The sequence below is a fragment of the Prosopis cineraria genome, unplaced genomic scaffold (assembly GCF_029017545.1).
Source record: "Prosopis cineraria cultivar Desert tree isolate PC_DT_omini unplaced genomic scaffold, ASM2901754v1 PC3, whole genome shotgun sequence".
In the NCBI taxonomy this organism is placed as follows: Eukaryota; Viridiplantae; Streptophyta; class Magnoliopsida; order Fabales; family Fabaceae; genus Prosopis; species Prosopis cineraria.
The window spans coordinates 41,581,555-41,605,213 of NW_026555334.1; the positions used below are offsets into that span (position 1 = coordinate 41,581,555).

General features: G+C 33.5%; 2 protein-coding genes and 1 pseudogene across 6 annotated transcripts; 2 read left to right on the forward strand and 1 right to left on the reverse strand.

Annotated features, from left to right (window-relative positions):
• Positions 1 to 1,691: 1,691 nt before the first annotated feature.
• On the reverse strand, positions 1,692 to 3,608 carry LOC129306283 (uncharacterized). Of its 2 annotated transcripts, XR_008592184.1 has the most exons (3): positions 3,477 to 3,608; positions 2,849 to 3,358; positions 1,692 to 1,953 (listed from the first exon to the last, which is right to left on the reverse strand). XR_008592184.1 is itself a non-coding variant. In XM_054946784.1 (2 exons), exons 1-2 carry the CDS (start codon positions 3,535 to 3,537, stop codon positions 3,090 to 3,092), a joined length of 330 nt encoding a protein of 109 aa, XP_054802759.1. In that variant the 5' UTR covers positions 3,538 to 3,608. The 2 variants fall into 2 exon arrangements, 1 of the variants encoding a protein (XP_054802759.1); XM_054946784.1 differs by lacking the exon at positions 1,692 to 1,953 and having other exon boundaries at positions 3,090 to 3,358.
• Positions 3,609 to 3,686: 78 nt separating this feature from the next.
• Positions 3,687 to 11,963, forward strand: LOC129306278 (phosphoglycerate kinase, cytosolic-like). Of its 4 annotated transcripts, none has more exons than XM_054946771.1 (13): positions 3,687 to 4,183; positions 4,266 to 4,312; positions 5,116 to 5,377; positions 5,583 to 5,926; positions 6,035 to 6,320; positions 8,988 to 9,055; positions 9,337 to 9,585; positions 10,290 to 10,365; positions 10,650 to 10,726; positions 10,797 to 10,846; positions 11,046 to 11,130; positions 11,228 to 11,326; positions 11,637 to 11,963. In XM_054946771.1, exons 1-13 carry the CDS (start codon positions 4,015 to 4,017, stop codon positions 11,889 to 11,891), a joined length of 2,067 nt encoding a protein of 688 aa, XP_054802746.1. In that variant the 5' UTR covers positions 3,687 to 4,014; the 3' UTR covers positions 11,892 to 11,963. The 4 variants fall into 4 exon arrangements, with proteins under 4 accessions (XP_054802746.1, XP_054802748.1, XP_054802747.1 ...); XM_054946773.1 differs by having other exon boundaries at positions 5,245 to 5,377; XM_054946772.1 differs by having other exon boundaries at positions 3,687 to 4,168.
• A 452-nt stretch (positions 11,964 to 12,415) lies between these two features.
• On the forward strand, positions 12,416 to 16,822 carry LOC129306277 (cell division control protein 48 homolog D-like; annotated as a pseudogene).
• The last annotated feature ends 6,837 nt before the right edge of the window (positions 16,823 to 23,659 follow it).

Genomic DNA, 23,659 nt, shown 5'->3' on the forward strand with positions numbered 1-23,659 from the left:
TGGCTTTCACTACTCTCTATATACCTCACATATTTCAATTTTTTTAATTGAAATTATATACTCAATTATTTACATGTATTTTTTTATTAATTTTTAACCTATAATTTTTAATTTTTATTTCATTTTTAATTATATATTTATATCTTATTATTATTTTTGTCACTTTAATTTTATTATCACACAAAATTTTGTTTACTGTTAAAATTATTGTCGTATGTTATATAAGATGTTAAATCTGAGATATTGATGGGTGTGTTGAGGATTAATGAATTTTTATTTGAATTATATTATTTTATTATGATCGGTTTGACTATAGTTTAACCCTCAATTGAACCCTTAATCCTTGACCTCTAGTCTTAACCAATTCAATTACTAGTTTCATTTTCAATACCTTGGTCCCATATGTCGCCAATTTTTAGCTTTGTGTCATATGTCACGACATCTAAACCTACGCCATGGTGTACGTGACAATCTCTATTATTGTGACAGCTCACTAAAAGAAAACATTTAACATGCGTCATTTCTACATATGATGTTCGATTAGAATGATTTAAACATTTGCATGTAACTTCTTTCATAATCTAATTGATGACACAAGTTTTACTTCAATAAGATATTTCATTTGAAAATTGGACACCCAAATTTAAAATGACTACTTCATGTCTTTTTCCAACAATTGAGCGTCTATTGCCAAACTCTTATCATTAGTCACCTCTGGAGCCTCAACCACATCTAATAGACTAAAACACACTTGATTAAATAATTACATCAACGATCATGTGTTTTAAATTAAATTTGATCGCTCAAACGTCTTTTTTTCTCACAAAATTTGGCCATATTATATATTTACACATAATCAATTCCCTTGGCCAAATTCTATACATTACATCAAAACATATATTTTAACATGCACTTATACTATAATCTTAGCCATCTAACCACATTTACCACAAATTCATAATACATGGCTAAGATACACAATATATCATTTTACACAAGTGCAACTAACACACACACACACGCGCATGCATTCTTAATAGACAACTTATGAACATATGTATGTATACAAATTCATCACATGCATGGTTTAAGTGTTGGGGTAACAAGGGTGGTATTGCATACATGATTCATAGTTAGTCATTGGGCTTTTCGAAAGTGTAGGAATGATCAAATCTTTAAAGGAAGATCAACCAACATAGATCTACCAAGTTGTCATTTTCATATATTTCAAGTTGTTATTTTTCTTTGCTAAATTGTAATTTTCTTTTGTCAAATTATCATTTTTGTATATTCAAGTTGTTATTTTTCTTTGTCAATGTCCTCTGTGAAGTTGTCATTTTCATATATTTCAATTGTTATTCATTTAAATTCATGTTATTTTATGATACCCAAGCTATCACAATTCTTTCTCAAATTGTCATTTCATTTTCATTTGTCGGGTTATTAATTTTCTATACTCAAATTGTTATTTACTTAAATCTAGATTGTTATTTTTTGGTATTCAAGCTGTGGTTTTCTTTTATCAAGTTATCATTCTTGTATATCCAAATTGTCATTTTCGTATACACCTGCCAATTTTCACAGCTTGTGAGACTATTACAATTCCTAGAAGTGGAGATAAATTAAATTATCTCCTGATCCATCAAATTTATGGTAATGATTTCCTTCGTTTCTTGGAACCGTGGAGTAGATTTAGAAGGTAGTCCATGAAGTTTCGAAAATTGTCCCACGAGCTGCATGCAACTATAAAGGATATTTCCCTAACAATATTATCAATAACCAAAATGAATATTATGTAGCGGGCAGCCACGTGTCTATCTTCTTTCTTCTCCTTGTTTTTCTTGACTAAGAATCCACTCAATGAAAATGTTGAAGGAAATTCAACGAGCCTCTTCCCAGGGAAACTCCACTGTACACGTGGCTCCTTCCACCGCAATACCTGTTGACGAGTACCTTCCACCCAAAACAAAACCGAAGGTCATTTAAACGTTAAATAAATCAAGAGCTGATTTTTTTTTTTTTTACATTTTTTCTCACGTCCGAAAATGATCAACATAGGCAATTTATAAGATAACCCGCACACACATACAATTTATACCACATTACATAATATTCAGGTCAGTGAATTGTATATACAATTTAACTAAGAAATGTATTTAATTTCTCTCAGTCTTACTTAAGCCCTTTAACGCGATAGATCGGGGAAAATTTAGGACTATTTTAAATCAGCCCCTGTCTTCACTGATTGTTATTGAAAAGCTAGCAAATTATGAAAAAAAATCACATATATCCCAATAATTTGCGCAAGTTTAAATGAGATCCAAAATAAGTTATGAGGAAAAAAAGATACACGAAATTAGTCAATTTGAGGTAAAAATATGAATGAGAATACACATTAAATGATAACCTTTCTTGTATGTGCAGGCTAAAATTTCAACAAAAATAAATCATATTAATCATTTTTTACATAATCACAAAATATCAAATATAATCTATTCATTTTTATGCAAATGTCCAAACATTTTGCAATTGAAAGCATTTCATCAAGAAAAATATATAACGCGAAGCTATGCATAAAAAAATCAGTCAAGCACACATTTGAGAATCAAATTGAACAATAAGTTTACTAAGCAAGAATATTAACTCACTTATCACAGCAACTAACGTAGATTGAATTTGGCAAAAGATATTAATCTCTTATAATACAATAAATTAACATTTAAATTTCTGTTAAAGAAGATGTTTATATTTAATGTATGATTGTGCTTTGCAAAGTAATGCACGATTATGCTTTGAAGAGGATAGATTTTAATCAAAAATAATTTGAGCAATTAAAAAAAACTCTTACCACAACAATTACGCCGGTGTAGGCCCGAAAATGCTAAAATTAGTGCCTTGTTAATGTGTAAGAATTGGGATTGGAGAAATAAAGGTTCTTGTATGGTATTCAAGGGCACAACTCTCTTATGGACTGACCGCAGAAAACTGTGGAACGCACTTCCATCTTTTTCACTCCCATCTTTACCCTCCAAGCCTCCGTGACCGTGACCTACTTCCTTTGCCTCTCACTCATACTTCTCTGACCACTCTCACCTGCGATGGCAACTAAGAGGGAGATAACGGCGATGAGCTCTGTTGACGACAATTGGGCCCAATGGCAGAGGTGACGGCGGCAACTCAATCTCCGGGCTGTCCTCAACTCTTGTCTTCCCCCTTCGTGAATTTTTTGTCTTTACTAGTGACTTTCTTAGAGAGTAAACGCCAAACGATGTTGCCTTGTTCCACCAAGTACTGTCCAGCATATCATTTTGAGTCATTCGATTTGGTCTTCGGAAACACTGAACTGAAGCAACCTGTGCTGGAAAAGAACAAGAAAGCAAAATCAAACGCCATAGCACAAGATAATGAAGCATAAAAAAACATCTTCTTTTAATTATTCTGGGTGTCAAATAAGTATAACCAAGAAATAAACGAACTTCTACTTTTCTCTCCTGTTCTTTGTGAACCAATTTCAGCCAACAAAGACATTGTTTTCATCTTCCAGGGTCTTTTGATCTTCTTCCTCGCTAATTCTTAAGCCCTAAAACCCAAGATCCGCCACTACCACGTTTCAATTGTTAGTGCTTCATTTCCTGCTCCTCGGCTGAAGATGGTGGATGGCGTGGAGGTGGCAGCGATGCTTGCTTTTGGACGAGAAAGACGATGGGATTTTTTTTTTAAAAAAAATTTAGGATATTTTGGTATCTTCAAAATATATTAAATATAATTTTTATTCCCCTCTTTTTATGTGCCAAAGCATATTTTCAGACCTCACTCGGGCCTATTTCCACTCCCACCCTCACTCCTATTTTCACCTCTGCTTTCACTTAAAATCACACAGAAGAAAGTAAATAGACGCTTGACTACCCTCTACAATCTACATATTCGTTTTGATTGTTGATATTATTATCGATGGTATTGTTAGGGAGATATTCTTTATAGGTGTACAGCTTGGAGGACAATTTTCGGAACGTCATGGGCTACCTTTTAAACCTACTCCATGGAATGGTATTTTTGAACAAATCAAGCTTCCATGACGGACCCGAGTGGCTCCAACACAAGAGATGTTCTTACACTGGCAAACTTGCCAAGTTTCGCATGCGTAATGGTGCTCTACTGGCTTTACAAGGTTATTGTATAAAAAGTGAGTTTTTTTTTTTTTTTTCAGATGAACTCTGTTATCATTTTTTTTTTTGTGTGGTGTTATTTGATGTTTTTTGTAACAGGTAGTGGGAAGTTAGCAGGTCATGATGAGAGTTCTATTAACCATAGGGTAATATACTGTTGCTCCCTTTTGGTGCTTCAGCATTGTATTCTAATGTTTCAAAAGGTTGGGCTGCCTTGTTCTAAGATTCAGTTTCTGATAATAAATGCCAAAAAAGAAAAGAAGAAAAAACTATTGAAATTTGTTACTATAAAAGAAATTCCTGCTGACAAATACTTGCTATTAAGTTTCTATCTTGTCTTTCTAATCATGCCTGCTGGTCAGAACTATCCAGACTTCTCTTAAGAAAGACGTTCTGTCTGAAGTTCAAAGTTATCCTCGAGATTGAATGATTACATGATTATATTTTCTGAATCCCTTTATCTATAAAGGAAGAAAATGATTGAGGATTTACTATGCTTTTAGCCTATTTACTTAACATCTATAGTTATTAATTATTCCAAGTTCAAAATATCGGAAGGAAATTAATGGGAAGTAAGAACTTATGAGTGGCATTGTGGCAACCCTAGCCGTTTCTTTAGTTTATATGAGATTTGGGCATCTACGCACTTTCTTAACGTGATCTATCATCATCCTAATGTTTCTAGAAGAGAATGCCATTGAATTTAATGGTTTTTTCCACAAAAGTATAAATACATGCTTTTTTCCCAATTACATGCTGGAAGTAAAGCATCATTGGGACTAATTTCCTACGTCCCTGATATTATAGTTAGCAATTATTTTGAGTATTTGTGATGCTGAAGAATGTTGGCCTCTTTCTTCATGACATTGTTTCATGAATGAATGTGTTACTTATTGTCATTAAATTTTCTTGTTCTTCTGACATAAGCATTTTATGGTTTTGCTGTTAGATTTATACTCATAACGGTGGGAAGTTAAATGTCTTTCCTCATATACAAACTCTTAGAGAATTTCCTAAGAAAGAACTTTCTGCAAAAGTTGTCATGGTTAGATTTGATTCTAACATTTTAATCAAGCAGCATGAGCAACAGCCTCAATCAGTTTCTAATGCATTGCGAACAATTAAGTATTTACATGAAGCTGGGGCAAAAGTAATTCTGGTCAGTGATTGGGATACAGATTCACAACTTTCTCACAGAGAGTCCATTGCCGGTACATGTACATTCTACCCTTGTTTTAGTTGCCAGAGTGTGAGGTTGGCTATTAAATAAATGATTAAAACAACCCGCCTTTATCTAATGAAAGGAAAGAAGGAAGGAAATTAATTATAAAATGGGTCTTGGAAATAAAAAAGAGGTTTCTTTTATAAAAAGGGAGCTTCCATAGTTGATAATTGATGATGATTTCTATACTTCAGATTTCTTGTCAGAAGTTCTCCAGATACAAATTCTTCCGCTGCAGAACATATCTTCTAAGAAGCTATCAAAGATTGAAGGCCCCAAGAAACCAGATATCCTTCTTGTTGAGAATCTTTCTAATTTTAAAGAGGAGTTTGCCAATTGTTTGGAGTTTGCTAAAGAATTATCATCAGGAGTCGATATCTTTGTTAATGACTCCTTCTCTCAATCTCATAGAGTTCTAGCATCAACTGTTGGTGTGACCCGCTTCTGCTACGCCTGTATGGCTGGTTTTCACTTCGAAGAAAGCCTATGTCTGCTGAAAAAGGTCACAGAGGCCACCAAGAAACCATATGTTGCAATTGTACGTCTCTTCTGCTGTGACTGCATTGGTACTAGAACTATCAGCACCATACAAGATAATTTAAAGTTCATATTGACGATATTAGTCTCTTCTTTCTCATAAATCCAGATAGGAGGTGGTGATTTCTACAATAAAGCAGCTGCTTTCCGATTTTTAACGTCCAGATGCCAGGGGTTGGTGTTTGTTGGAATGATGTCATTTCAAATAATGCATGCATTAGGAGTCTCAGTTCCTCTTGGTCTGGTGGACCTTAAGGCTTGTGATGAAGCTCTACATATAGTTCAACTTGCTCAAGATAGAAATATGCAGATTCTGTATCCAAAAGACTTTTGGTGCAGGAATAAAAGCAATCCAAAGCAACTGCAAGCATTTCCTTCTCACAGCATTTTGGATGGTGAGCTTTTCAAACCTCTGTTACTTTGGTTTGTGAAATAGAGTGTGGGCATATTTTCTATAACAATTTCATTGTGTAGAAATTACTGATACTTTTGAAATACAATAGCAGTGAAACAACCAAAACCGTGCTGTCCCAGTAGCATTGGTTGTCCACTCGAGATGCTTGCTGGTGCAATTATTATTGTACACACAAGATTATCAATCCAATATTTTGCTAAATTCCGGCTGCATTGAATTATGTCAGAATTATAAAATTGTTTGTTATCTTCCTAAGTTTAAATTGATGGCAAATCTCCATAGTGCTTTGCAGTGCATTCTGAGAATCAAACTATGATAACGGTAGTTGCGTCCTTCAAGGTCCTTGTGACCTTTGTTCTGATATTTTTCAGTGAATTTTTCCCCATAACTAATTGACAAATATAAGTACTAACTGTATTTGAATCTTTGAAGATATAAAGTTCTAATAATTTTTATATTTTCTTCAAGTATATATGTTATACAAATAATAGTCTTCCATTAGTGGTTGAGTGTAGACACTCCATTTTGTTTGGGCCCCTGCCCAAAAAAAAAAAGGAAAAACAAAAAAGAAAAAAAGCCTTTTTTTTAATAAATTACAAAAAAAGAAAAAGAAAAATCCCCCGCGATTCTGTTCTTGCAATTAAAGTCCCCTTTTCAATGACAAAAATTAAAAAAAAATTAAGTGAAAAAATCCCCTTTGATTTCTTTCTAGCAAACCAGGTTGCCAAAGTTGTCTAAAATGCTCCCTACTAATGTTAAAGATGCTAATCTCCCCTATTTGATTTTCAAATCCTTCATGATTAGAAAATATTAGGAAATGTTTGGAAATCATAATGGTCAAATTAAAAAATAAAAGAGAATTTTGATTTGGGAGATTGTGTCATTATGGAGAGAAACTCTAGCTTATGCCTATAAAAGAGATGGCGGAGGAGAAAAAGAGAGGAGAGGAAAGGCAGAAAAAAGGAGTTTGAGAAGGGAGTTTGTTGAAAAGGTAGAGAATGTTTGTTTTTTTCTCTTGTATCATCCCCACTCATAATAATATGGGGTTAGGAATGGATAGAGATGCCCTAAATAGGATGAGATCTATTGTTCATTATTCTTTAATGCCTTAAGGAAAGCCAATACTTTCGTACTTGTGATCACAGATGTGATCTTCAAAAGTGTTAAAGGCTGAAGGGTATATGATTAATAATGATTTAGATAATCCTTTTGTTTTCCATACTCCTTTCTCAAAAAATTATGCTTGTCATGTATATATATGGTGCATATGGTGCCTTGTGTTCTCTCTCTCTCTCTCTCTCTCTCTCTCTCTCTCGCGTTCCTTTTCTTTTCTTTTATATTCTTTTTTTCTTTTCTTCCCCACCTCTAATTCAGTTTTCACTCAAGGGGCAAATCAATTTTTTGTTATCCCCATGAGTATCCTTTCATGCATACAGATAGAAGAGTTGAAAGTCGCATGTACAGTTTTGTTTTTGATGCTCACATACACACACTCAAATACATACTTTAACCATTCATCTCTTTTGTTTGTTGTGTATGGGATGAGGATTGGAATAATCATCAAAATTGTTAAAAGTGATAAAACTTCAACCTCTTGTTTTTCTTTTTATGAGCCACTTATATTATTGTATCCTTTTCTAGCACACTACACCAATACTTGATTTGAGACTTTTGTGTGTGTATTTTTTTAGCCATACCGTGTAAGATTTTGAGTCTCCACAGGTAATTGGTTGGTGAGCATGACGTGTGTGGCAATAGGCTATCACTAGGAATACCAATGATGGTGCATAATTGATTTTAAAAAAATCCATTTTTTTTAAAAGGAGAGATATTTTTTTAAATAAATAGGTTGAAAAATAATTTCTATGCCGTGTGAAATTTTGGAATCTCTATAGGGATAAAATAAATTAATTTCCATGTGAGACTTTTGGAATTTCTGCAAAAATTTCAATCTATCTTTTTTTTTTCAAAAAATCTTTTCTCAAATTAGGGAATAAGTCTCTTTTATAAATTCAAAGATACAAATCGAATTAAAAACCTTTTTAAAAAATAAAAAAAATTCTTTTCTAAAAAATGCTAACAAATTGACATGCATTTTTACCCTTGAACTATGTGAGCTTTGATTTTTTTAAAGGGCACGTAGGCCCTAGAGTTTTATCCTAGGTCAAGTCCAACTTGTAAATAAATAATATTTTTTTATTTATTTTTTCTTTTCTTTTTATTGTTTTGGTTTTGTTAAGGATAATTAAATTTCATTTTAGGCCATATTAAATTTGTTTAGTTAACTTAGGGTAACCATTCTCATGGATAGGTGATATGGGGTGTTTATCAACTTCCCCATGCACAACCGACTCCTGAACCCTCTTCTAGTTATTGTAGACTATTTTAGTTTTTTAAAAGGTTTTCAAAATCATCCTTTTAAAATTTTGGTGGCGACTCTTACATTTATTGATTTTTCTTTTCGGAGAGATCATGATCCGGGCATGACATTGAATCATAGAGAAACTATGTGATAAGTGAGCGCTTCAATTCGTTTATCTGTGTCTCTATTTTGAAAGTGATAATTAAGCTCTGCTGTTTGAATATTAAAGCAGTCATTTTTTTTTAATCACGAAGTAAAATTAATACAAATTTGAACCCATTCTAGGTTGGGTCCCTGTAGACCTTGGACCTGCATCATTGGATGAAATAGGCTCCTTACTTGGAACATCTAAGGTAACTTAGCAATGTGCTTTGACATATATTAAGGCATACACTACTCTTGGTTTGATTATTTCAAATATCCTTAAGGTAGAGAATCCAATGAAATGAGCATTTTGTGCCTGCAGTTTTATTTGCTAATGTGGTTTACATTTTTGCAAGTAATGAATTTCCTGCAGTAGCTATGCTGTGATAGAGATGTTTTCGTATTTTTTATTATGCATTTATTTTAAAACTATTATTGTTGTTCTATCAAGCTAAAGTCTTCCTGACACTTTTCTTTGAATCTATTGTAGAAAGTCATATGGATGGGTCCAGTGAGATTTGTTGGTTCAAGTAAATACACAATTGGAGCTGCAAATTTGGCAAAAATGCTTGATCAACTTAATACTGACTGTGAAATAACTGTCGTTGGAAATATGGCATGCCAAGTCGTGAGACAGGAGCTGAGTTCCTTGTCTGTTATGAATCTGGTTGAAAATGCCTCAGTTGTATGGGAATATCTCAAAGGAAGAAAGCTCCCTGGCGTTATGGCCTTAGACAGAGTATGTTTCTTTAACTCTAGTTTATCATGCCATTCTTAGAGTTGACAATTAGGGCAGGAGAGAAACAAAATAGTACTCTTTATGAATGTCTTATTCGAATGAACTATCTTACGTGCAGCTTATGCATGATCTTTGGATTTGTTTGGCCATCTAATCTGAATGTTATCTAATTAAAAACAGCAACCTACTCTGTCATTTGAGATGCTAGGGGTCAGATCATGCGACAAAATACTCTCTTTAAGTAATTTTATTTTTGTTGTTTAACAACAAGATTCTGATTTTTCATAATTGGATGCTAGACATTCCTTAACATCCATTTTTTTGTATTTAACTGCTGTTATGGGCTCCGGGTTTTGTGTTTCTTGGTCTAAATATCTGTTGGGATTACAGGAATGAATTTTACTTGGATTTCAGTGGTTTGTTTTATGATAAGATGTAACAAATCCTTCTCTAGATTTCTTTCTTCCTTCGAAGAGTTATTGTCCTGATTGGGATTTGCTCACCCATTATTGTCCAAAAAGAAAAACTTGGTACCAAAGATGGGATATGACCCATGTCCAATGCCATAGAGTTTGTTCATGTAAATTCTCAAATGAACAGCAAAGGCATTGCCATACCTCATTAGTTAGCTTCTGTAACTTCACATCTAACCAATCTGTGGCATCTGATTAATAATTAACAGTTAGAGTGGCTACATTTTGCAGGCATACCCGTTTGAGATCAACTGGAACGACTTATATGCTGACCCAGCTCAACCTCTATTTGTTGATATAGGAAGTGGTATTCTTTGCTTTCTATGTATATAATTACTATGTCCCCATGAAGCGGTTGCCAAAGTGGAGAGTGATCTTTAAGTTCTAAAGCATGGTCTGATAAACAATCAGTTTACTTGAACTTTATTGTCACTTCATCAAATTACAGGTGTCGTAGATTTTTATTTTTAACCATAAAATTGTCAAACAGTGCCAAATGTTTGTGAGAGAAGAAATATATGGGTGTTTAAGTGAGTAGACTTATTAAAACTATAGTTATTGAATCTTTTTAATTTATGAACTCTGTGACAGGTAATGGGGTTTTTCTTCTGGAAATGGCTCAAAGGAGGAAAGATTTGAACTTCCTTGGTTTGGAGATCAATGAAAAGGTTTGGAGATCATTTTTTCCCGCTTTTTACATATCATGCTTCCTTATGTTAACCAGTGCAACTTTCTCAGCTTGTGAGGCGCTGTTTGGAATCCATTTATCAGTTTGGCATTGGGAATGGGTAAGACTATTGTTTTCTTGATATACCTGCAGTCTAAAAAATTGAATTTGTCTTCTTGTTTGAAAAGAGATGGCACCATAGTCTGCTGACTGCTACACATTCAGTTAGTTTCTGTATATGAGTTTCAGAGTTCTTTATATTGGATATCTATTGTGTTGTTTAACCATGTAAATTTTCCCCCTTGGTTTCTTCATGTTAGGCACTTTATTGCAACTAATGCGACGTCAACATTTCGTTCAATTGTTTCTAGATACCCTGGAGAGTTGATTCTTGTTTCAATACAGGTCAGGCATGGATTTTATTGTAATGCAAATTGCACCATCAATTTTTCTCACTCTATCAGCTAGCTCTAATATCACTTGCGGCATTTTTTACCTTCAGTGTCCAAACCCTGATTTTAACAAGCCTGAGCATAGATGGAGGATGCTGCAGAGATCTTTAATTGAAGCTGTAACAGATCTCCTTACTTCTGACGGGAAGGTAATTGTGCTTTGATATTGCTCTAGTTGTATTTCTTTGTTAAACATGAATTTCATGGCCAGTTCTTGACCTCTCTCCATTCTCCAATCACAAATCAACGCTTGACATATCCGAGTGCAGGGCCTGGGAGTGACTGCTGAGTGATTCAAACTAAACTAGGAAAATAGTTGTTTTCCTTTTCCGATATTACATGTGCGATGCCTTTTCTTGTTTAAGGATGCTGTGGTTATTGAGAAGTGGCTTGCGTCAATTATTTCTTCAGTTTATTAATATTTGATTGAGGCTTATTCAGATCGTTGATATTGACTAGGTCTTTCTGCAATCCGATGTAGAAGAGGTTGCTATAAGAATGAAAGAACAGTTTTTGAGATATGGCAAGGGTAAGCTTAATTTGGTGCATGACCAAGGCCAATGCGATGGCCGAAGTAGTTGGCTCATGGAAAATCCATTTGGAGTTAGGTCAGATTGGGAACGCCACGTTTTGGGTCGCGGGGCTCCAATGTACCGGTTGATGTTTTCCAAATCAGCTTGTACAAGTGAAGATATGGGTTACAATTACAAGTGATGTTATATTTTTTTCTGGCAAAAAAAAAAAATTGTACCAGAAACTATGCTAATTGGATTTTTTTTAATTTTTTGATTTGTTTTGATATAATTTAAATATTAAACAGATAAGTATAATTTTCTCATCAAAGAAAAAACGTGTTGCTTATGATTTTTTAAAAATTATATTCTATATACATAAAGCAAAAGCTCAAAACTAAAAATAATTTGATAATCAAATAAAAAAATTGTAAAGTTAGCTCGAATTTTTCAAGAATAATGATAAAATTATGATATTTTATGTATTTAATTTATGTATTATCAAAAGAATTACTATATATATATATTATTAAAAATATAAGAAATACGAAATTTCAATCACGAATTTGAACAGGATGACAAACCATTTTTTTTTCCCTTCTTTTGGTAATCGGAAGTATCTTAAATTTTGTACAAAAAAAATAAAATCCTTCAATCGTAAAAATTCTATTCCAAAAGTTGCTTGGAAGTAAAGAGCTATCCTCCTTTACCCAAAAAGGGAGTTATTCTTGTTCCTCTATAAATATCACCGACCTACCCCACCTTAGATCTCCAACACCGTCCTTTACCTTCTTACTTCCTTGCGCTGCATAGCACAACCTTCTCCAACTAGTCTACGCGTCTCTCTCTCTTGTTCCACCATGTCTAACCAGGCTGAATCATCTGATACGTAAGTCCTCTTTTCCGCTTTGTTTTCCGGATCTTCTTTCTGTTTGGGGCTCCGGTTCTTCTATTTGCTTCATCTTTCTCTATAGAATTTTATTTTCCCGTTCAATTTTGTTCCATATGATCTAATTTCTATCTCCTGCTCTCTTTTGGTGGGAAATATGTCAGTAAGGGAGCGAAGAGGGACTTTAGCACCGCGATTTTGGAGCGCAAGAAGGCTCCGAACCGGTTGGTTGTTGATGAGGCCAGTAACGATGACAATTCTGTGGTCGCTCTCCACCCGGAGACCATGGAAAAACTCCAGCTGTTTCGTGGGGATACAATTTTGATTAAGGTAATACATGTGCAGTTTTTTGTTTATTTTGAGTGTATGGGCTGACTGCAATCTGCGGGTCTGGCTCGTTAGTTTTTTGGAAACTTGCTACCTGATATTCGCATTCTCATCTCTACGTCCGGTTCCTTGAGAATTAGGTGTCTGGGATATGAATAAAGGCTAAAGTGTTTGTTTTTTCCTGGTCTGCCTAAGTTGAATGCAAATTCTTATGGAGGAGGGTTTACCATCTTTTTGATTCCTTAATCCTTATCAAATGTCTGTAATTTGTGTCAAATGAAGAAGGAAACTGTTTTAGTTATGCACCACCGAGGTCCTCTGTACTGTTGCTTACACTACTAAGTTCGTTTGCATGGTGTCTGACGGTATTATTTGTAGGCGAAGGAGGAAAAAATTGGCTTGATAGAACATTCTATTTGAATATAAATTGCTTGATAGTCACATTACTTTCTTCCCCCTTCCTCCCAAGCTTGTAGGAGGAGGGAGCAACCGTTATGGGCATTGATTGTATTGGCTTGCTGTTACTTACTTGTTTGTTTGTTTGTGAGCTTTTTGGGGAAAAAAAATTAAGAAAGTTGTTTTATTCCCTTTTTCTTTTTCCCTGCGTATAAAAAACTTGTTCTCTATTTGATTATCCGTTTGTTTATTTCCGATCATGTTGTTTAGGGAAAGAAAAGGAGAGATACAATCTGCATTGCACTTGCTGATGACACATGTGATGAGCCCAAGATAAGAATGAACAAGGTTGTGAGAAACAACCTGAGGGTTAGGCTTGGAGATGTTGTGTCTGTGCATCAGTGCGCTGATGTCAAATATGGCAAGCGAGTCCACATTCTTCCTATTGATGATACTATTGAAGGGGTGACTGGAAATCTCTTTGATGCATACTTAAAACGTAAGTTACCATTGTATTTTTTACGTTAGATATTACAAGAGCTATTTCCGCCGGAGTTCCATGTCTCCTAAATTATTTACTCATTCATCTGCGGCCCTCCTCTTTGAGTAAAGTAATTGTAGTTCATCGTGTTTATGGTAAACACTTTTTGGTCATGACATGTCAATGTTCTTTGATCTTATGGCTCAAGCTGCAAAACACCTCAATCATAAATTTTTACAAAAATAGCTTTTCCATCTGACATTCAACATTTGATTTATGCCTTTTGTCTTTGACTTTTTTTTTGGGGGGGGCATAATGGGAGGAAAAAGCATAATCTCAGGCATGTCTGTAGTTGTTGCTTAGCACATATAACCATAGCCTAGTTCATAAAAGAAAACAATAAGATATGTAATGGACATCTTTATGATAAGGCTAAGGTTTGCTTGTGATGCATTCATATATGCTTGTTTGGGTCCATTATATTCTGATTACTAAGTGCAGTGCTTCATCCTTGCAGCTTATTTTCTGGAGGCATATCGCCCAGTGAGGAAGGGCGACTTGTTCCTTGTCAGAGGGGGAATGAGGAGTGTAGAATTCAAGGTTATTGAAACTGACCCTTCAGAGTATTGTGTTGTTGCACCCGACACTGAGATCTTTTGTGAAGGAGAGCCTGTGAAGAGGGAAGATGAGGATCGATTAGATGAGGTTGGTTATGATGATGTCGGTGGTGTAAGAAAGCAGATGGCCCAGATTAGGGAATTGGTGGAATTGCCTCTGAGGCACCCACAATTATTCAAGTCTATCGGTGTTAAGCCACCCAAAGGAATTTTGCTCTATGGGCCGCCTGGATCCGGTAAGACTTTAATTGCCCGAGCAGTTGCGAATGAAACTGGTGCCTTCTTTTTCTGCATTAATGGACCTGAGATCATGTCAAAACTGGCTGGTGAGAGTGAAAGCAATCTGAGGAAGGCATTTGAGGAAGCGGAAAAGAATGCACCCTCTATCATCTTCATCGATGAGATAGACTCTATAGCTCCCAAGCGGGAGAAGACTCATGGAGAAGTTGAGAGGAGGATTGTGTCCCAGCTGTTGACACTCATGGACGGGCTAAAAGCACGCGCGCATGTAATTGTTATTGGAGCCACAAATCGCCCCAACAGCATTGACCCAGCTCTAAGGAGGTTCGGAAGGTTTGATCGGGAGATAGATATCGGTGTTCCAGATGAAGTTGGCCGTCTTGAGGTGCTGCGAATCCACACAAAGAACATGAAGCTTGCTGAAGATGTAAGACCTTCTTTTCCCTGTGAGTGTTTGGGGTTCACTATAATTTGTTCCTAAAGGAGTTTCTCTGTCTCGTTAACTGCAGGTTGATTTGGAAAAAATTTCAAAGAATACTCATGGCTATGTTGGTGCCGATCTTGCTGCATTGTGTACTGAAGCTGCCCTTCAGTGCATCAGAGAGAAAATGGATGTGATTGACCTGGAAGATGAAACGATTGATGCTGAGATACTGAACTCATGGCTGTGACAAATGAACATTTCCAGACTGCTCTGGGATCAAGCAACCCTTCTGCTCTCCGCGAAACAGTATGCTTTTCAGTCTTGTTTCTTCTCTCTCCATAGATTGCTCGTTTCCCATCATTCTCCATCCCTTGACTATGTTCTCTGTGATTGCTTTTGAGGTGATTTTTGCCTAACTTGGACTCTTATAATCACTAGGTTGTTGAAGTGCCCAATGTCAGCTGGGAGGATATTGGTGGCCTCGAGAACGTTAAGAGAGAACTGCAAGAGGTAGCTGAAGATTTTGCATTGAAAGATGCGACTTCACTTCCATCTTTTCATTTGCTTCTAGGTTTTTAACGTTGCTCTCTTTTGCAGACTGTTCAATATCCTGTGGAACATCCTGAAAAATTTGAAAAGTTTGGGATGTCCCCGTCAAAGGGGGTTCTTTTCTATGGGCCTCCTGGATGTGGCAAGACGCTCTTGGCTAAAGCTATTGCCAATGAATGCCAGGCGAACTTCATCAGCGTGAAAGGTCCTGAGCTACTTACTATGTGGTTTGGAGAAAGCGAGGCTAATGTGCGGGAAATTTTTGACAAGGCGCGTGGTTCTGCACCATGTGTACTGTTCTTTGATGAACTTGACTCAATTGCGACTCAGGTTTGTGACAGATAGGGGCAGTTATGATCTAACATATGACCTTGTATTGTTTTCCCAAATCCTTGCACCTTTTATATCCCGATTACCATTGATGATTTTTGGAAAATTACCTTATTTACATCTTTTATTTGCCTTGCCTTGCAGAGAGGTAGCAGTGTAGGAGATGCCGGGGGCGCTGCTGACAGGGTTCTGAATCAACTCCTTACAGAAATGGATGGGATGTCTGCTAAGAAAACTGTGTTCATTATTGGGGCCACCAATCGACCAGACATCATAGACCCTGCACTTCTGCGCCCTGGTCGTCTAGACCAGTTGATTTATATCCCCCTTCCAGATGAGGAATCCCGCTATCAGATATTTAAATCTTGCCTACGAAAATCGCCCGTCTCAAAGGATGTTGATCTTAGGGCTCTGAGGAATCCATGAAGTATGCTCGAAGGAGTGTAAGTGATGCTGACATTCGCAAGTACCAGGCTTTTTGCCCAAACGTTGCAGCAGTCCAGAGGATTCGGAACAGAGTTCAGGTTTCCAGATAGCAGCTCTGCCGGTGGTGGGGCGGCCGCCCTCGGTGGACCCTTTTGGCAAGTGCTGGCGGAGCTGATGAGGATGACCTTTATAGTTAGGTCAAACACGTGACTTGTATCAACTTATAAATTGCATTAGTTTATATTCGTACATTGTTGTATTTTCATTTATGTGTGAAGTCTGTAAGGCTTCCATTTGATCGTTTATCACTTAATTGTTATTGAGTCGTGAAAGGCATGGTTTCAAATTATGCCGTGCTTAAACAGCTTCTCTACACATTTCTTTGTTGCTCTCTAAACACTTCTCTCAAACCCCTCGAATATATGTTCAATTGATCGGTCTATAAATTCCTGTACTTGTGCCATCTAACATCAACAATTGCTTAGAGCCTGAGGGCATTTCTCAAAGGAAGAAAGCTCCCTGGCTTTATGGCCCTAGACAGGGTAAGTTTCTATCACTCTAGTTTACATATACCTTACTAGACTCAACAATTAGGTAGAAGTGAGAATTAGGGTGGCTCGACTTTTAAAAGCTTATGTTTTAAAGTTCGGTTTATTTAAAATTTAATTTAATTTTAAAGCTCAATTCTTATTTATAAGGCTCAAGGTTGAGCCTTTTAAACCCTCTTTTTTTAAAAAATTTAACATTTTAATTTAGATAGAATATTTAAAATTTAACAACAATAAAAATTTCAGTCTCATCTAAAATTCAACATAAAATTTGATAAAGATTTAAATTTTTTAATTTAAAATAAAAATTAAAATTTTTAGATTAATGTAAATTCAAATTCTCTCATCATCATTTAAAAATAAAATACTAAATGCTTATATGTAGTTCACTTGTTGAAAATGGAGGTAGAGATTTAATATCAATTTTTTTTTACAACTTTTTTTCATCATCTACAATAAATATTAATCAAATTGTATCATTATTAATCAAATATATGTATGTATATGTAGTACATATATAAGATAACAAGGCTTGAAGGGCCGTTCGGACTTGAGCCTTTTTTCAGGGCCAGGCTCTCACTCGATTACTTTAAAAATATATATATAACTTCTAAAATCCAAATCATTATTTAAATAAGACTTTCAAGCTTAGCCTTTATTTTTTTCCGACCCTACACTAGGATAAAGGATAATCAAAATATACTTTTTAAGGAATGCCTTGTTTGAAATAAACTATTTTAGGTGCAAGCGTGCAGCTTATGCATGGTCTAAATTTGTTTGTCTATTTAAGCTAAATGTTATCTGATTAAAACACAGTGACCTACTCTGTCATTTAAGTTCTAGTGGTCATATCATGCCAAAATGCTCTCTTACGCACTTTATTTGTGTTGTCTAACCAACTAGATTCTAGTTTGTCATAATTGGATGTTAGACATTCCTTAACTTCCCTTTTTATTGCATTTAATTGATATTAGGGGCTCAAGTTTCTTGGTTTAAATTAGATCTGTTAGGATTACAAGAATGGATTATACTTGGATTTAAGTGTTTCCTTTCATAATAGGATGTCACAAATCAATCTCTACATCGCTTTCTTCCTTGCAAGAAGGATTGTCCTGATTGGGATTTGCTTTCTTTGTATTGTCAGAAAAGAAAAACTTGGTACCAAAGATGGGGTTTTGATCCTTATCCAATGACATAAAAGCTTGTTCATGTAAATTCTCAAATGAACAGCAAGGCATACTATACCTCATTAAGTTTAGCGGCTATAACTTCACATTTAACCAATCTGGGGGGCATCTAATTATCCATGAGCAACTAATTGCTGAAGCATCCTGCATCAGTCATATGATTAACACTTAGAGTAGCTACATTTTGCAAGCATACCCCCTTGAGATCAACTGAGTGACTTGTATGCTGTCCCAACTCAACCTCTATTTGTTGATATAAGAGGTAGTATTGTTTGCTTTCTATGTATATACTTACTATGTGTACCTAATGTGGTTGCTAGAGAGGAAAGGGACTTTTGAGTTCTAAAGCATTGTCTAATAAATAAGCAATTTCTTTGAATCTTTTTTTGGCCAACCAGTTTTATTTAAACTTTACCTCATGAAATTTTGGTTCTTGTAGATATTAACCATGAAATGTAATGTAGTTCCCAATTTTATGGAGAAGAAAGATACATGAGTTTTTTCAGGACTCCTTTATCATTTAGAACATCTATAGTTAATGAATTTAGGTCTTCTTTTATCTTTTTGGCTTTAAGATCTAGGCATTAGTTCTCCAATGCCTTGCAAGGAATCAAAGATAATAATGTTGGATCCTGACTTGTTCCTTAATTCCTATCATTCTTTCTTAGCTTGGTTATCCAAAGTTAAGTCATTTAAGCAGAAGAAAGACTTATTGAAAATATTCACAATTAAGAAGCTATAGTATGTGTTGGGAGCCCAAATCACTATATTAAAGGCTTTACTGTGCCATCAATTGCAGCAAATGTGTGAAAATTTGATTTTATCTATTTTACACGCATCAAAACCAAAAGGAGAAAAAGAAGAATATGGAAGAGGAGATAAGGAACGGTTGAGGTCTGCTAGGGCTTCACTTTCTAGGCATTTTGAGCTAGTCATACACTTAGGTAAGCCTCTTATCTATTTTCCTTCCTCTCTATCTAATTTTTGGGAGATTTGGGAATGATAAGTTGTTTTTGGCTCCTCTTGAGTTCTAACTGAGCCCATTGTGTTCTTTAGACTCTTGGGGAGTTGAACTAAGTTTATAAACCTAAGTTTAAGGATTTCATAGTGATTGGATTTTTGAGCTATGGTTGAATGAACCTTAAGTGAATATTTAAAGATTGGGAGCAATGTGGGGAGTGTTTTGGTGCTATCTAGGTTTATGGATGTTAGATGAGGATAATGTTATTATTGGGAGTGTGAAGTATGCTTAAGAGGGAATTTGGAATGTGTGGGTACCTAAATTTAAGATAAAGAGAGTATTATTTATAGTTGTAAATTGATTATTAGTGTTTAATATCGTAGATTAAATATTGATCGAGCCTCATTGAGTTAGTAAACCCTTGAGGAGTAGCTAATTTGCCACAGCACCTTTTTGTAAAAAAAGGATTGAGATAATCTGATAATCTAATCCTTTTACTTGTGTATTTGAGTGGTTATATGTTTTAATGAATATATATATATATATATATATAATCTATTGAAAATTAGTAATTTATTTTGTATGAAAGTTGGCGTTTGGAAATCCATGTGAGGTAAGTGTTAAACTATAATATTATTTCTATGTTTGAAACTTACTTATGCTTATTTGTAAATCATTGTCAAATCATATATAAATTTAAAGTACTAGTATTTGTTGTATGATCATTTTCTATCGAAATAATATGTACAACTAGAATGTATGAGCATGATTATTATGAGAGGGTGAGAGTTCACCCTAGAGTTATAAGGGCATATTGTTTGAAATCTATATAACACACTAGCATCGTGGAGGCACCAGTATACAGTTTTTTTTTTATTTGGGAGTCCTAGTACTATCTTGGTGATAGATTGGGCATACGAAATCTTAGGTATTCGAGAAAGGGAGAATTAGTGGTCTAAAATGGGCGAAGGCATATTTGGTTAAGGTTGCTTCCCATGATTGATGAACCCGGACCGGTCCAGTTATATAAACTTAGTCCTATTGTGTTGTTAGCCAATAAATTCAATTAAAGGAGATGAGGAGGATATAAGGCGAAGAGTGTTAATCATGCACTGTGTGAATCGAGATATGATAATTACGTGTATGTTATGTAGCTGAAAATTTTTTATACTGCCACTCTACTCTACATACTATATGCTATTCTTGTATGCTTGTAAATAAATTAAATTATTTGGTTATTGAGACATTGTCTTACTCTTGTAGTTATATTTTTACCAATGAAGGCTCTGATAAGGATAAAGAGAAGGAAGATATTACTAAGAATTAGAGAAGCTACTTGTGGTTGGCTCTTTTCCCTAATATTTCATGTGTAACAAACTTAAAATATATTATATAATAATATATATTGCCAACTTTAGGACATATATGTTTTTAGAGTACTAATATGATGTGATGATGTTATTTTTTATTGTATTTCAACCTAGGATATTGTAAGAATTAAAAATTATTATAAAAGACTAAAATACAAATGCAAGTGCTGTTAATATGGTAATTAAATGTGTATACATTTCTATTGTATGGTTGTATTAACTTATGCCAATGCCCCTTGATTTATGTGGAATTAGGGTTTAGATAACCAAATTGTGTATGAGGGATGTGTATGCTTGTTTGGTGACTCATTAGATGCATGTGTTTAAATGGGCCTAAGGCTATTGGCACTTGATTGGTAATTTTAGACAACTTAGAGTGAGTTTTGAAGGGGAAAAAAGTTATTTTGTATCAGGATGTCTAACTTTTTAATGGTAAGAAATTTTGTTGTAAAATAGTGTCAATAGATAGGTGGCTTAAACAATTACATGTGAATATTTGAATCTTTCAAATCGAACGTCAGATGATAAATGATGCATTTCAAATTTTGGTCTTGAAATGCTATCATGACAGCAAGGATGTACTATAGCCCATTACACAATGAAAAAACTTCTCCCTCTATGCTATTTACCATGACAGACGGGGCATTTTGGACGAAGTTTAATTTTCCCTTTTTCAATGCTTTGACATGCTTTAATCTATTTTCATACTTCCGTTATTTCTTTATATATGTTTTAAATTATAGTTTGAATTTAAATATTTAAAAGAGTTTCTTGAGATCTCATATTTTAGACTTGATTTCTTAACCCTTGGCTAATATGATAATTTAATATCAAGATTTACTTAATTCTAAGTATCATAGTGGTGTTTGTGTGGCATGTTCTGATAGTATCAAGGCAAACAGTACACTTTTTTTTTCTTCTGAAAATGTCTCGGAGGAAGAAAAAATTCGAACTTCCTTTAAAGGATCATTGATCGAAGCCTCTTTCACTGTGGCTTGCTCTTGTAAAATTTTAAGGTGATGAATATTATAAAAAAAATCCCAAAAATTCTGAAATAACAATCATTCTAAAATGAACAGGTATACAGTGCTTCAAATAATTATCACCTTGCAGATTTGTGATAATCGAGATATTAATGAAATGGTAAATAATAAAAATAAAAAATTATTGCTAAGGACCTAAAAAAATTATTATAAAGGATCATAAAAATTAAGATTGGACTCAATGACCAAGATAGATATAATTTACTATTATAACCTTAATGTAAACCATGTTAATAATACCTTAAAATCGACGATACTGCATAAATTACAAAAAAAAAATCCTTTTAAAGATAAATTTCTGTATCACCTTGCAGATTTGTGATAATCGAGATATTAAGGAAATGGTAAATAATAAAAATAAAAAATTATTGCTAAGGACCTAAAAAAATTATTATAAAGGATCATAAAATTAAGATTGGACTCAATGACCAAGATAGATGTAATTTACTATTATAACCTTAATGTAAACCATGTTAATAATACCTTAAAACAACGATACTGCATAAATTACAAAAAAAAAATACTTTTAAAGATAAATTTCTGCGTATTCTAATTTCAAACAAATAAAAATATAGTATTAAATTTAATTTAATCAATATATTTTAAAAAAATAATTACTTTTTAAATAATTAATTTTAAAAAATAATCAATATAACCTAAAAAAGTTATTTTTAAAAAATTATTATATTTTATTTTTTCATTAGTTTAAAAATTTTTTTTTAGTGTCGACCTGTCTTTATATGACTTATTTGTGAATCTTTAGGAGCAAAAAATCCTTTTAAAGATAAAGTTCTGCGGATTCTAATTCCAAACAAATAAAAAAATATAGCATTGAATTTAATTTAATCAATAATATTTTAAAAAATAATTAATTTTTAAATAATTAATTGAATATAATTGATTTTTAAAAATTACATCATATAATTTAAAATATTTATTTTTTAAAAATTACTATATTTTATTTTTCCATTAGTTCAAAAAGTTTTTTTTAGTGTCAACACCACCTTTATATGACTTATTTGTGAATCTTTAAGGAACAAGAAATTTTTCACTTGTTTTAATTTCCAACATTATTTGTTTATAGGTAAAGGGAAAAATATCTAATAGCTTGAAATGAAAAAAAATGCACAAGTTCATAAAATAATTTTTTTGGTGCGTTTGTGACAAAGCTATTAAACTTCAAATCCGCAACATAACAATTAACATCATTGACTTTTAATTTGGTCACAAGTGCATTGAAAAAAATATTTTCATAGGCACACATATACTTTTCTTTATTTTAGGTTATTAAATTCTTTTGGCTGATTGCTTCTTAATTATCTTGTCCTTTTGCCCTTTGTTTATTTATCATTGCTAAGTAATTGTCAAATTCAATTTGAGATGTGATTAAAGAAAATATAGGAAATTCAATTAGGGGAAATTTTGTATTTTGAAATTAATATTCTGGTATTTTTATACTAAATATTATTTTTTTAGGTCTTCATCACTAATTTTTTCCTAATAAAAAATTAATACTTGCTTAAAATTACTAAGTGATAGTGATGGAATATGGGATAATAGTTAATTAGGATATTAAAGTTTATTTAAAATATAGGATTATCCATTATAGATATTCAAATAAGAATATTTATATATAGAATTAATATTTATTATTTTTTTATTTTTATCTTAGATTTATTTATATTTAATAAGATAGGATATTATCATCTTATCGTTATATATTTTAAATTAGATTAAGATTTAGATTTATTATTTTATTATGTTAGAATTCTACAATTAAAAATTTCCACTTATTGAATAAGAGTTTTGAAAAATTTTAGTATTCTCACTCTTGTTTCTTCTTCTTTCTTCCCTCCTCCTCTTTCTCTCTCTACCTATCCTTTTCCCTTCTCATATTACATCAGATAGCTATTTGAAAATATTAAAAATACTAAAGTGACAAATATTTTTGAACGAACAGAATATAAAATTTTGATTAAAAATACTGAAAAACTTATACCTCGATAATCTCAACAAATGAGAAATTGTGTATTTTTCGTTAATGTTTACTTTAAAGTCAGATATAGTTTAATTTAACATGTGATCACTGAGTCAGAAATAATTGGAATTCAAAATTATAAATGGATACAACGTGATGAAAAATTAGATAACTTTTTAATCTTTAATATATAAACGGTCTTGA

Coding starts and splice junctions, on each gene's coding strand:
- LOC129306283 (XM_054946784.1), bottom strand. CDS start 3,537: ATGAAAACAATGTCTTTGTTGGCTGAAATTGGTTCACAAAGAACAGGA. Junction 3,359..3,476: donor AACAGGAGAGAAAAGTAGAA/GTTCGTTTATTT, acceptor GTTCTTTTCCAG/CACAGGTTGCTTCAGTTCAG.
- LOC129306278 (XM_054946771.1), top strand. CDS start 4,015: ATGGGCTACCTTTTAAACCTACTCCATGGAATGGTATTTTTGAACAAA. Junction 5,927..6,034: donor AGAAACCATATGTTGCAATT/GTACGTCTCTTC, acceptor TCATAAATCCAG/ATAGGAGGTGGTGATTTCTA. Junction 10,727..10,796: donor GTTTGGAGATCAATGAAAAG/GTTTGGAGATCA, acceptor CAACTTTCTCAG/CTTGTGAGGCGCTGTTTGGA.